Source organism: Syngnathus typhle, linkage group LG1, assembly GCF_033458585.1.
Source record: "Syngnathus typhle isolate RoL2023-S1 ecotype Sweden linkage group LG1, RoL_Styp_1.0, whole genome shotgun sequence".
NCBI lineage: Eukaryota > Metazoa > Chordata > Actinopteri > Syngnathiformes > Syngnathidae > Syngnathus > Syngnathus typhle.
The window spans coordinates 23,061,508-23,073,777 of record NC_083738.1 but is presented as its reverse complement, the minus strand read 5'-3'; the positions used below and the strand labels follow the sequence as shown (position 1 = coordinate 23,073,777).

Sequence of the window (12,270 nt, the reverse complement as noted above, 5' to 3'; positions counted from 1 at the left end):
TGATGTTTGCATGAAATGACTTTTTTTGTGTCTTTCTTTTTTACGCTACACTAGTGCGGTGGCCTTTGGAGAAGCTGTCGGTGAATGCTTCATTTGCGCAATACTATATTAGGCGCAGGGTTCAATGCCATCGCCGGCCATCTAGTGTGGGCTTTGCATGTTTTCACCCCTTCCCTGCGTGGGTTTCCTCCCACGTTCCTAACACACTGATGAGAGGCGGAATGGCCGCTCCTAATTGTTTTTTTTGGTTCAGTTTTTATAATGGTGACAGACAGGACTACCCGTGACCTTCGTGAGGATAAGCGCTTCAGGACAATGGATGGATTTGACGTGAATACGTGAATAGCAATATCAAAATCGTTACAAAGCAGTATACATTTTTTTCAAAATGGTTCCAAAGAGCAATAAAAAATGCACCCAAATGGCGTCATGAGGAAGTCTGACTAATACTCGTACCTCGGGCGTAATAAATTAGTGATCAAATTGACCAGATTATAAAATTGCCCTGTCCAAACCAGTAAACTATTAAATGAGTTAACCAGGTGACACACCGATTGTCTTTATTATTTTATTATTTTTTTGGGTCAATTAAACAAGGTAAAACAACAGATGGTATAATAATAATGCATGGTAAATTTAACAATAAGTAAATGAAATATAAGAAATCAATGATGAAAATGCACGGTAAATCTAAGAATAATAACATGGTAAATTGGCATAATCATAATGCATGGTAGATTTAACAATAAGTAAATGAAATATAAGAATTCAATGATGAAAATGCACGGTAAATCTAAGAGGATAACAACATGGTAAATTGGACAAAGGAATAATAATGCATGGTAAATCATCAGATGGCATAATCATGATGCATGGTAAATCTAACAATAAGTAAAATGAAATAAGAAATCAATGATGAAAATGCACGGTAAATCTAAGAGAATAATAACAACATGGTAAATTGGACAAAGGAATAATAATGCATGGTAAACCATCATTAAGTCAAGAAGAAGTAAACAGAATCATAACGCTTGGTAAATCTAACAAAAAGACTAATGCATGGTAAATCAGTCATAGTAATGCATCAATCAATGGTCAATCAAACAGAACGATCATGCAAGGTCAATTGCATTCATACGATTACTCGCCACTTGCATTGGCGCCTTTATCCAGCGCATAACGCTCCGTGGGCATCTTACACATGTAGCCGTTGAGTTCCGCGCACGACTTCATCTTCCATTTGCCACCCACCTGGCTCAAGGCGGCCACGCAATTCTCCAACCCCTCGCCAGGTTTTTCCGGAGCCCAGTTGGTTAAGGTCACCTTCTGGTGGTCCGACCACGCGAATTTGCCAGGAACCACCAGGGCGTTAAGTCCGATCCACGTGTCGCCGGGGGCTGCAAACAGCAAGAGCGCTCTCATTTGCTTTCCAGATATGGCAGCGATCAAGCAGTTGCGACGCTTGGCGAGCGCGCACCTGTCGTCAGGAGGTCTTGCAGCCAATCCCGCTCAACCTTGGAGCGAATGGACACCAGGTTGGCCTTCAGACAGGAGCAGTTTTGTCGAGCGCCGTACCACGTCTTTCTCTCATCAAAACGTTTGTAGCAAAAGTCCGCAAACTCCTCCCATTCAGGTCCCAAGCATCTCGGCTCTGCGCGCAAGATGGCGTCACGTGATGAAGTATGCTTTCTATTCTAGGCAGCTTACTCACCCTGGTCAAGAAAAGTGTAAGACGGAGACTGAGCCAAACCGCCACCATCCCTGCAGACAGTAAAGTGAGAATGAGCCGGGCGTCTTCAAATAGACGCTGCAGTGAGAGCCAACCTCGAGGTGATCCCGTTCCTGGCGGAGCCCTTGTAGGCCTCCTGTGGGTCTCTCTTCAGCAAAGACACAATTCCTCCAATCGCGTTCTCAATGACGCCCGAGTGAATGGCAGCCGCGCAGATGTTTGACTCCTGCACTCAGAGAACATCTCAGACAAAGAAGAAGAACTCCGCTGGCAGGTCGTGCACTAATTAACATACTTGTTTGTAGATCTTTGTTCCGTAGACCGTGTAGATTCGGGCGCAGCCCGCCGGGCATCGGACCCTGCGGGAGACCATGAGTTACGAGGAGGCTTTTCCGCAAGAAAAATTGATGGCGGGTTTGACTCACGTCATTGAACCGTCGAGGCCGAGGCTGGTGGCTGTGCTGCTGCATAAGATGTCTGCGGGTCAGAAGGTCAAATCAAAGGCTGTTTCTTGCTGGATTTTCCACTGCCCTCCAAACGTCGGTACTCACCGCGAGAGGTGTCGTCAGGCGTGCACCCTAAGACGTCAAAGCGAAGGCCAGAAAACCTTGGCAGGAGGCGGACGTACTTGGCGAACACGAACCTGGTTAGCATGTGCGTCCCCACAACAGGCTGGAAACAAAACACACGCGCGTTTGGAATGAATGACAACAGCCTGAATGACAAAGTTGGAGTCGGCTACCGCTCGCTCACCTCCTCTGAGTGGCGATACCAAGTCTCTCCGTCACTACTGAACTGCAACTCAAACTTGCTGGAAGAATACTCTTGGTACATACACCTCTGGGTCACAATGCCCGTCACCTTGTAGGTCTCACCGAGGTTCACCTGGATCCAGCTGCCGACTGAGGGAAGGCATTCCATTGCATTGCTCAGGATAACAAACGACCAACAACTAGGACGGCGAGCTGGTTTTTTTTTTTTTTTTTTTTTACATACGTTTGGACGGTCTCCAGCAACCGCTGCCCCCCAAACGTGCTTTGTGAGGTTCGCCATTGATCGCAGAGGAAGAGGCTGAAAAGGAGGAGTCTGGGATTGTCCCGTCAGCGATGCCCAGACTGTCAAGACACACTGAGGAAAGACAAAAAAGTGGAAGGAACGCTCGCTCATTCACTCTCATGTCTGGCCAGCCGACGCGCTTTCTGGGGATCCGTTGGATTCTTTCCTTGTGAAGCCCACCTTTCTCCTCACAGCTGTAGACGATGTGGTGGTATTTGGAGACACCAGGGCAGGGGTCCGTACCCGTAGGTTGAATGGGGCAATGCTGATGTTTGTCACACAATGCTCTAAAGTGAGAGAGAGCCCCTTTCATCCTGCAGCGACCTGCAAATGACAACGCAGCGCCATTTGATGCACATTTCATTCACATACTTCAACTGGTTGCAGGACAAAGGGAATTTCAATGGTTAATGACGCTTTAAAGCGTCTAACTCCATGCATATTGATATTGAATTATAGGTTACAAATGAGTTACTGGACTGCATGTGACACCTCGCGACAGAAACTAAAGCTAAAATCAACAAAGCCACTGGAGGATTCTTACCCTGTGATCCGGCGCCGCCACTCGGACAAACGTTGCTATGCCTCCGTCCATGGAAAGCCGACTGTACGCGGATGACGCTTTCATCGGAACAATCAAGGACTTTCAAATCGTCTTGGCAGAAAATTTCCTCCTTGTAGCCTGAGAGCAAGAGAGCACAACCATTGACTTCTCTCCGTCTTTTTTTTTTTTTTACAGAGACGTTGAAGGCGACTTACCGTCATGTAGCAGCAGCTGGGGTTTTGCTGTCTTTCCTAGAAGCGGGAACCACAACGTGTGATGAAGGTCCGCCCACCGTGGGGCGTCGCATCTCACTTACCTTTTCCTCTTTTCTTGCAGACGTAGCCTTTCATGTTGTCGCACTTGTCACGCTTCCAGTCATTGCTGCCAGTGCGCAAGGAAAGACATTTCCCCCCGTTGGCGTCACCTGGAGGGAGGGAGGGGGGGGAGACAAGATCTGAGCGAGCGCTCATCCGTTCCTCCAAAGTGCAGCTGACAACCGCCTCAGCCCGACCTGCACTCGAGTGGAGGTAAGAGAAGGGGGATCCGTCAGCCCACTTGCCGCCGTCACCCTCGATGCCTCCGTTGGCGCCCAACCACAGGGAGGCGTCATCACCCATAAGAACCTTGGCGATACCTTTGGATCCCAAGGAGAACACGCACGATTCCAAAACGACTCACACTTGACTACAATTTGACGGGTGTGGCACAGCCATGACAAAGTGCTAACAATACTGCAACAAAGAGTGAAGCCAAAAAACAACCAAGCAAAGCTGGCCATATCTCAGCTTGATCAGGTTTTGAGTTGGAAAGGAAGGTGAAGTAGGAAGAAAAAAAAAAAAAGTTTCTTTCTCGAGTCATATGCAAATTCACGGCCAGCCTACCCTCTATGAAGGCCTGCTCACGCGAGTCGGTGATGCTGAGCAGGTCCCCTTCGAGGCGTTTGCAGTCGTCTTGCGCCTTCTGCCAGGTCTTGGTGGGCTGGCTGATCATCAGGTAGCAGAAGTCGCTGGAGGGGTAGTCCAGCCACCAGCCGCATTTGTAAGTCCAGTCTGCGAGCCAGACGTAAGACGGCGTTACGCAAGACAGTGCAAGACGGACGGCGCCAGTGCTGGACACCTACCAGGTTGGCCCACCAATGGTGGACGCCCTCCGCCGCGCTTGGCTGCAGAGAAAGGGGGTATAAGCAAATGCGGGACCCGTCCAAAAGGAGCGCTCGGGAGCGACGTTAGCACCTGTTTGGCAGATAACTGACTGCTTCCAGTAGCATGGGAAGTTCAGGTAGATCCGTGCCTGATAACCTATTATTGCACAGTCACCACCGGAGAAGTACCTGTCATCGAGGTCTTCGTAGTCCTGCGGACGAGATTTTGGACAGAACTTTAAGCGTGTTGCATTTGATCTGGTCGTCTTCCTGCCGCATTTCCTCACTTAATGGCGTACCTTCTCTCATTCAAGTTTCACTTTGGTTTGTCGGCTTCACTTTATTGTCAGTCAAAGTAGTACGAACATTGCAATGAAATGAAGCATGTTGTGCCCTCTCTGGCGACCCAAAGGTCTCATGCACAATGCCACTAACCCTGAAGACCTAAGACAAACCATAGGCACCATCCAGGATATTTCCTGGACATCTTAAGTGCCTCCTCGCTGTCTCTAAAATCATGCCTCAAGACAGAACAGATGCCTGCAAACCGACTTTTCCAAAGGCCTCCAGCAATTCACTTACCAAAGCTGTTCCGTCATTCCACTTGTAGTCGTTGCCCTTCTTCTTGAGTCCCACCCAAGTATCAGAACTGAAAAGGTTATCTTGATGAAAGGAGGGAGAACAAGAGCTTCAGGGCAAGAAGAGCTTCAGCCAAGTGACGACTACGGCGGTTCTTCTTGGTGCTCACCATACAGGAATTGGGCATCTCGCTTAGAGTGGACGCGAGGCAGGTGGGCTCCCCGGGCGAGACAGAACTCCTCAGCATCCTCTTGAATTTCATTACTCGGGCCATGAAAATAGCAATGATCGCCATAAAGGATGTTGCCATCGTCGCAGTCAGAAGCTGAGGCCACAACGAAAAACATTGAGGAGGAAACCATGACCAGATGGTGCAAATAGGCGTGCTGCAACTCACTCTTCACTACAGCAGGACCACTTTTGGGGGAACACGTCGAGCAGTCTGCATAGAAAAAGACCCTGTTTGAGCTTTTCTCCTTTCAAAGTCAACCTGATTACAAACATGCAGGCTTACCCAGCGGCCGTTTGCACATGTAGGCTAAGGAGGAAGCGCAGGAGCCAGACCTCCACTTCCCGGAATCCTTCCAAACCTTTTGGTCGACGTAGGCGCAGGACGCGACGTCAGCGCTGTCGATAGATTAAAAAAAAAAAAGGAATATTTTCCTATTTTTCCTTGAGTGGTCATTCTCAAACTTGGTTCCAGAACCTTTACGCCGACGTCTCCGCCTGACAACAGCATGCAGAGTTGTGAGGTCTTACCTTTCAAGTTGATTTGGGGCCCAGTTGCGGTGTGTTGTTGTCTGGCCATCAGACCAGGCCAGCTTCTGTCTCCCGTCTTCAAAGCGACACCAGACCTTGTCACATTTCTGGGGGGAGAAAAGAAAACAGTTCCAGTTGTCGCCCCAGAGTCCACTGCCGCTTCCGTCTCACCTGGTTGGAGAGTCCCAGCCAGAAGCGGGTGTCCACCCCCATGGTCGCCTTCACAAAGTCTTCCTCGGCCGAGGAGGTGATCGATACCAGGTTGCCGCCCTCAGAGACGCAGTGGTGCCAGGCGCCCAGCCAACCGTTGGGGACTTCCATCTTCTTGTAGCAGCTGGGGCCGTACCCGCGCCACCCGGGATCACAGTGGTTGGCTGAGGGCACAATTTGGGGAACGGGCGCACAGATCAGAGCACAGCGATGGCATGTTTTTACTCGATGCTCTTCATTGGGCGCATGGCAACCAATTGCACGAGGTGGTTGATTGATTCACTTTTATTTCTTCACAACATCATTGGTGATGAGATTGCACACAACTGCCCCAAAGTTCTGCTATTAAGCTTCAGATGTACAGTGGGGCAAACAAAGGATGTAGTCAGCCACCAATTGCGCAAGTTAAAAGATGCCTGTCATTTTCATCAGAGGTACTATGAGAGACAAAATGAATCGAACTCAAACTCACAGTGTTAGCACTTCATCTTCACCATCAGCGATCCCCACCCACCAGTCACGCACGTGTGGCAAATCCATGACCAATGAATGACCTAAGCCCAAATCAGGTCCTCGCACATTTCACCGCTGGGGGTGCTAAAGCACAAGGCAACTCAGCAACTGTAACATTGCAACAGTTGGACCCCGCTCCACTCTTTTTATCTCAGGAAGCCCGTCTCCTTGAATTAAATGACAAAGTACAAAGCCAAGCTAGGCTGGGCTGGGCTGGGCTGAGCAGTGCAGGGGTTTCATGGGGAAGAGGGGCTTTTAAACTGCGGGCTCAGTCAGGTTAACCGAATAAGCACGGGCCTCGAATGGACTCTGAGGGGCAAATGCAATATTCAGATGAACACGCACTGAAAATCAGAGTCTCTCGTCAAAGTCCGGCTGAATTTTGCAAAGAATTTCACTGAGAAAAAGAAATGAATTTTTTGAGAGAGAAATTCATTGAGAAAAAGAAATGAATTCTTTGAAAACACATTTAGATGGTGCAAATGGAACACTCACGGCAGAAATATTTGGAACTGTGTCGCAAGTTCTTTTTGTGTGCGATAACAGAACAAACAGGAGCGTGTGATTATTTTCTGTACAGGAAGTCAACCATATTGTTTGTTGTCAAGCCTAAGAAATCAGGCATGTGGTGCCCACAAGTTATCTGCTGAGCACTGACAATTTTCAATGGGAAAACAATACCAGTCATCTGTTTTTCTGGGATTTCGATTCGAGCCAAATTTAATCAAGTCGATATTGTCCCGATTGTGAAAGATAAGGCTGGCACAATAAATAGCAAAGACAAATCATCTTTGCTCGTAAGTAGGTCTTGTATAAATAAATCATCAAATGGATTTGTGTGTTTGTTGTCTCTGATGACGTTTTTGATCATATAATTCACCAGACATTTTTGTTTATGAAGAAATAATTATTGTAGAAAGAGCTGTACGAAATTATTATTGTTAAATTATAATGATTATTTATCATTTATAATTTCATTACAATGTACATAATTTTTAATTATTATTCATTATATTTAGATGAAAGAAAACGAGAAATAGCTTTATAATAGAGGCGCTAAGAAATATCTGTTGTATAAAGGGCTGTAAGAAATAATTATTCGTAATATGTCTCAATAATATCAATAATGATTAAATATTAGGGCTAAGAAATTGTTTAGTTAGGAAGAGCGCAGGTTCGTCAAGTAGTGCTTTACAAGTTCATGTGAAGTTGAGCAAGTTCGGCAGGAATAGTTCACGGCCAACAAAGACGTTACTTGCGACATGGTTGTTGTTGTTGTTGTTGTTGCATGATACGTAGATTGGATGTTTTCGTGTTACTTTGTATCGTTATGTGGCGTGGAGAAATCGCGGACGTTTGAAACGTGTTGCTGCTGCCTGCCGTCCGTCGCCCGTCATTCATATTTCTCACATCCACCGCTAGAGGTCTCCCCAGACCACCGAGATCCGCTCGTCCGTCCGTCCGTCTGAGTGACTGTGCCCTTGAATGAGCATAGTAGAGACAGGTTGACTTCCTCTATAGGCCCTTTGGAATTACTTCAAAGTCAAGTTGTTCGTATATTCTGACAGAGGGCCAGCCAACATGAACGAAAAGGATAAACGCACCTTAAAAAGCCACCCCGTATTTGAACGAACGAGAAAGGAATAGAAAGAACCCGATTGGCAACGGTACGAAGGAAGCAATTGCGCTCACTCGAGCAAGAGTGACGTCATCAAAGTTGTACACAGCAACAGCATCAGAATAATTCAAAAGTTCACAAGAGCTAATTTCTGTGCTCAGAATTGGATCCATTGCAATAAAGTGTTTTGATCTCAGGCACCGTAATGTTTTGACAAGAGTAGAGGCAGATGCAGCCATGCGAACTCACAGTACAGCACATTTCATCACGTTGTCGACAGCGGTATTGTTTTAGCAACGAACTCTGTTGAACTGACTCTTTTTAATTGACTAAATTGCTTACCTGACACGCATGTCCAATATAGGCCAATCATGAGAATAGACCTCTCGAGTGCCTCCCACATCTTGGAGAGAGAGGGAGAGAGAGCGCGGGGGAAAAAAAATCGCCTCACTGAGGGTCGCAGCGATTGCACTTCGGAGAAAAGAAATGACAACGGCCTGTGGATTCCTGTCTGGAGAAACAAATGGACGTTTGGTGTGCCTGCTTGCTCCAAGCCAGAGACAGGCCAAGCCCACACGCCAACCACGTCACGTAGCACAAAATGTGGGAGTGGCGAGCGCGTGTGATGGACGCACTGTACCCTTTGAGTCCTTTCTTTTTTTTGTTACTTTGATTCCTTTATTTTTTTTGGTTACTTTGTAAATGTTCTGGTGTATGCGTGAACAACAGCAAGAAGCAGTCAACTCATTTAACAGTAAATCGAAATCATGAAATCCAAGTAGGAAAGTGGGAATGAAAGTGTAGAAACTGGATGTCCTCGAGGTGGAATTCATTGTATTCATTTCACAGTAAATCGAAATCATGAAATCCAAGCATGAGCGTGGGAATGAAATGATGTGTTATTCAATGTATTCATTTAACAGTAAATCGAAATCATGAAATCCAAGTCTGAAAGTGGGAATCAAATGAGATGTACTTGTGAATGAAAATGAGCGAGGAGGCGATGAGCAAATGAATCTGAGAGAGATGAGGGGGAAACGTCAAGGCCCTTGAGTGCAATAATTTGCACACCATGCGGGGATCTTGTGGCTTGTTGGCTCTTTGGGGGAAGCAAACGCTTGAGGACTCAGACGACTCCTCGATGGGATTGTTATCTTGTACACATTTTCAGGCACTTACACAGGGTGACCAGATTTGGGTTTTTCAAAAGGAAGATACCCTTTTTTTGGGGGGGTCATGGGTGTGTCTGTGTATGTTATGACACAAATGACATGGTGTCTGGAGAGCAATTGCATTTATTGGTTCAAATAGCACAAAACATAGGTAAAATACTTTTTATTAATAATGTTTATAATATAAATAAAAGAAAAAGTCTCATATTATTCTTATTGAACTTTTCATTCAGCTCCTCCGTGAACGTGCAGTTTGGTTTCGGCATTGTTTGTAAACACTCGGTGTAAAATGACTGAAACGTCAAGGCCCTTGAGTGCAATAATTTGCACGCCATGCGGGGATCTTGTGGCTTGTTGGCTCTTTGGGGGAAGCAAACGCTTGAGGACTCAGACGACTCCTCGATGGGATTGTTATCTTGTACACATTTTCAGGCACTTACACAGGGTGACCAGATTTGGGTTTTTCAAAAGGAAGATACCCTTTTTTTGGGGGGGGGGGGGGGTCATGGGTGTGTCTGTGTATGTTATGACACAAATTACATGGTGTCTGTAGAGCAATTGCATTTATTGATTCAAATAGCACAAAACATATGTAAAATACTTTTTATTAATATTCTCATAAAAGTCTCATATTATTCTCATCGAACTTTTCATTCCACTCCTCCGTGAACGTGCAGTTTGGTTTCGGCATTGCTTTTACACTCGGTGTAAGCTGACTAGCCCACCCTACATCCACACGCACACGCGCACACACATAGTCGCTCCTCCATTTGTTGCTCTTGCCACCGAAAAGATGTTGTGAGGATATGAGGGCATGTACAACGCCTCTCTCAGCTGCGCTGCAGACGGCAGACGGGAGCTGCGCTGTCTGCTGGCGCCCGGCATCGTCACGTAGGTAGATCAATGCTGTTCCTCTGCGTTGTGCTATTCCACTCCACTTGGTCCCGTCGGCTAGTTCCACTGAATGAGACTCAGGCTTGAATGACTCATCGAAGCTGGTGAACGTCTGGATGTCATTCACAATGTGAGATGTAGCTCCCCCGTCCACCATGATGCCTTTCACCTCCACGTTATCTGACAGTCTCTTCTTTTTCATGTGCTCGGCTTTGAAAAGTTGATCTTGGTTACCAGTCTCTCCCTCTGCGATTTGTCTCGCTCCATCTTGAGTCCTCTTTTTCCTGCATATGGACTCTTGATGCGTGTTGCTGTTGCAGTAACTGCACCAAACTTTTCTGGTCCATCCTCTTGACTTGTGCCCTTTTGTTCCACATCTGTAGCATGTCAGGTCAGCAGAATCTTCACCGTTTCTGTTGCTGATGTGCTTTTTAGTGGAGCCTCGGCTTGGCTTCACACAAGTTTTCATCCCATTATCTGCAGACTCTATTAGTTTCATCCTCTCAGTTTCTTCATAAATCCGTAGCCTTCTCTTGAAATCGGTGAATGGAACTGTATCTTCATTTTGTGTTACATGTACGGCTAGTGGCTTGAAGGAATCAGGTAGGCCATTTAACACCATTGCTATGGTCAATCCATCACTCATAGTCTCACCTGCATCCCTCAGAGCAGTAATCAGGTTTTCTGCCCTTATCATATAGTCAGTCTGTTACACTCTCGTTACCTGTCATGTTCAGTCTGGTCAACGAGGTATACAAGTTTATGATTCTTGGCTTGCTTTTTCCTGAATAATGTTCTCTGAGCATTTTCAAGGCTTTCCTGCCATCATCAGCTGCATCGTGTCTGATAAGCTTTTGTCGTCTAACAGCCTTATTAGCTCTGGATAACAGTCAGCATTTTTAGCTACATCTTGGGCTAATTCCTCTTCACTGGTGTCGGTTGCGGGCTCATTCAAAATGGTCCTTTTTAACTTACGAATGTGCAGGTGTCCCAGGAATCTTGTTTCCCATAGTTCATATTTATCTTCTGAACCGTCGAATAACAGCTGTGCTGCAATGATTCCTACTGTTGTGCTTGCCATTTTTCTTATTGTTGTTATTTGACGCGCCACGTTCACTCTAGCTTGCTAAAATACTTTTCACTTGCTAAGCTAGGTTGTTTGCTTCTTTAGCATTTACAACAATGGTTCCCAAACTTTTGCAGGCTGGCGCCCCCTTGGCTCCCCAGTGAATTCCTTTTTCTTAACCAAATAAATGGTGTGCAGCGGTGACTTTTCCGCTGTCTGCGTGGTGGAGAAAAGTAGGACGATGCGTGGTTCCTTTTTCAGCTGAAAACAGCGTATTTATTCAACAAACACACTGGCGGTAACGCAACAATTTCTCCGTCAGTCAATCCCATACAACAATCCGCTAGGGATGGGCGGATCGATACCAAAATATCGAGATATCAATCCAGGCTGCTCATTTTTGAGTATCGAACTCCCTAACTAAAATATCGATACTTACAATTATTTAATTATATTCTTTCCTCATTTTTTTCTGCTCCAATTTGACGACTTGCACTCATGCTAGCACTACTTTTCCTTCCGCCTGCTGCACCGGCGTGTCCTGCTCTGCTCTGCTCCCGCCCCCTTTTCTCACAAGCCAAGCCCTCCTCCTCCGCCTCCCGTTCCAATCCAAACACAAACAAGCATGGCCACGGCGGCGGCCCAGTCCGAACGTAAGAGAAGTCTGGTTTGGAGGTATTATATTTTAGTTAATAACAACGAGGCAAGATGTGAAATATGTCACAAAACGATTAAATATTGTGGCAACACCACACACTTAACAAAACATTTAAGTAAAATTCACCCCACGGTTCATGAAGAGCTGCAGTTGAAACGTGCCGCAGACACTAAGGCAGCAACGGATAACCCTGCAGCCACACCGAGGCTAAGGTACCAAAGTACCTTAGAAGCAGCGTTTCAGAAAGGCAAGACATCTCCAGGTATCAGGTGCTAACCAAAAATCGTAAGCATTTGTGGTTGATGTGCTATTTGAAGCAATAATTACTGCG

The 12,270-nt window shown here is 46.3% G+C and overlaps 1 protein-coding gene across 1 annotated transcript; it reads right to left on the bottom strand.

Moving 5' to 3' along the window:
* Nucleotides 1-554: 554 nt before the first annotated feature.
* LOC133159154 (uncharacterized) lies at nucleotides 555-8,694 on the bottom strand. The gene is made up of 24 exons (XM_061286185.1): nucleotides 8,492-8,694; nucleotides 5,980-6,182; nucleotides 5,809-5,915; nucleotides 5,564-5,676; nucleotides 5,447-5,491; nucleotides 5,219-5,374; nucleotides 5,053-5,132; nucleotides 4,562-4,682; nucleotides 4,450-4,491; nucleotides 4,211-4,378; nucleotides 3,841-3,963; nucleotides 3,646-3,753; nucleotides 3,545-3,580; nucleotides 3,330-3,467; nucleotides 2,966-3,109; nucleotides 2,726-2,857; nucleotides 2,483-2,631; nucleotides 2,281-2,401; nucleotides 2,155-2,206; nucleotides 2,025-2,088; nucleotides 1,825-1,955; nucleotides 1,712-1,761; nucleotides 1,478-1,651; nucleotides 555-1,397 (listed from the first exon to the last, which is right to left on the bottom strand). Exons 1-24 carry the CDS (start codon nucleotides 8,550-8,552, stop codon nucleotides 1,141-1,143), a joined length of 2,775 nt encoding a protein of 924 aa, XP_061142169.1. The 5' UTR covers nucleotides 8,553-8,694; the 3' UTR covers nucleotides 555-1,140.
* Between the last annotated feature and the right edge of the window lie 3,576 nt (nucleotides 8,695-12,270).

Excerpts from the sequence above, each read along its gene's own strand:
- LOC133159154 (XM_061286185.1), bottom strand. The coding sequence starts at position 8,552 with ATGTGGGAGGCACTCGAGAGGTCTATTCTCATGATTGGCCTATATTGG. Across the intron at positions 3,110-3,329 it reads TGGCGGCGCCGGATCACAGG|GTCGCTGCAGGATGAAAGGG; the intron begins GTAAGAATCCTC and ends TGTCATTTGCAG. Across the intron at positions 1,652-1,711 it reads TTACACTTTTCTTGACCAGG|AGCCGAGATGCTTGGGACCT; the intron begins GTGAGTAAGCTG and ends TCTTGCGCGCAG.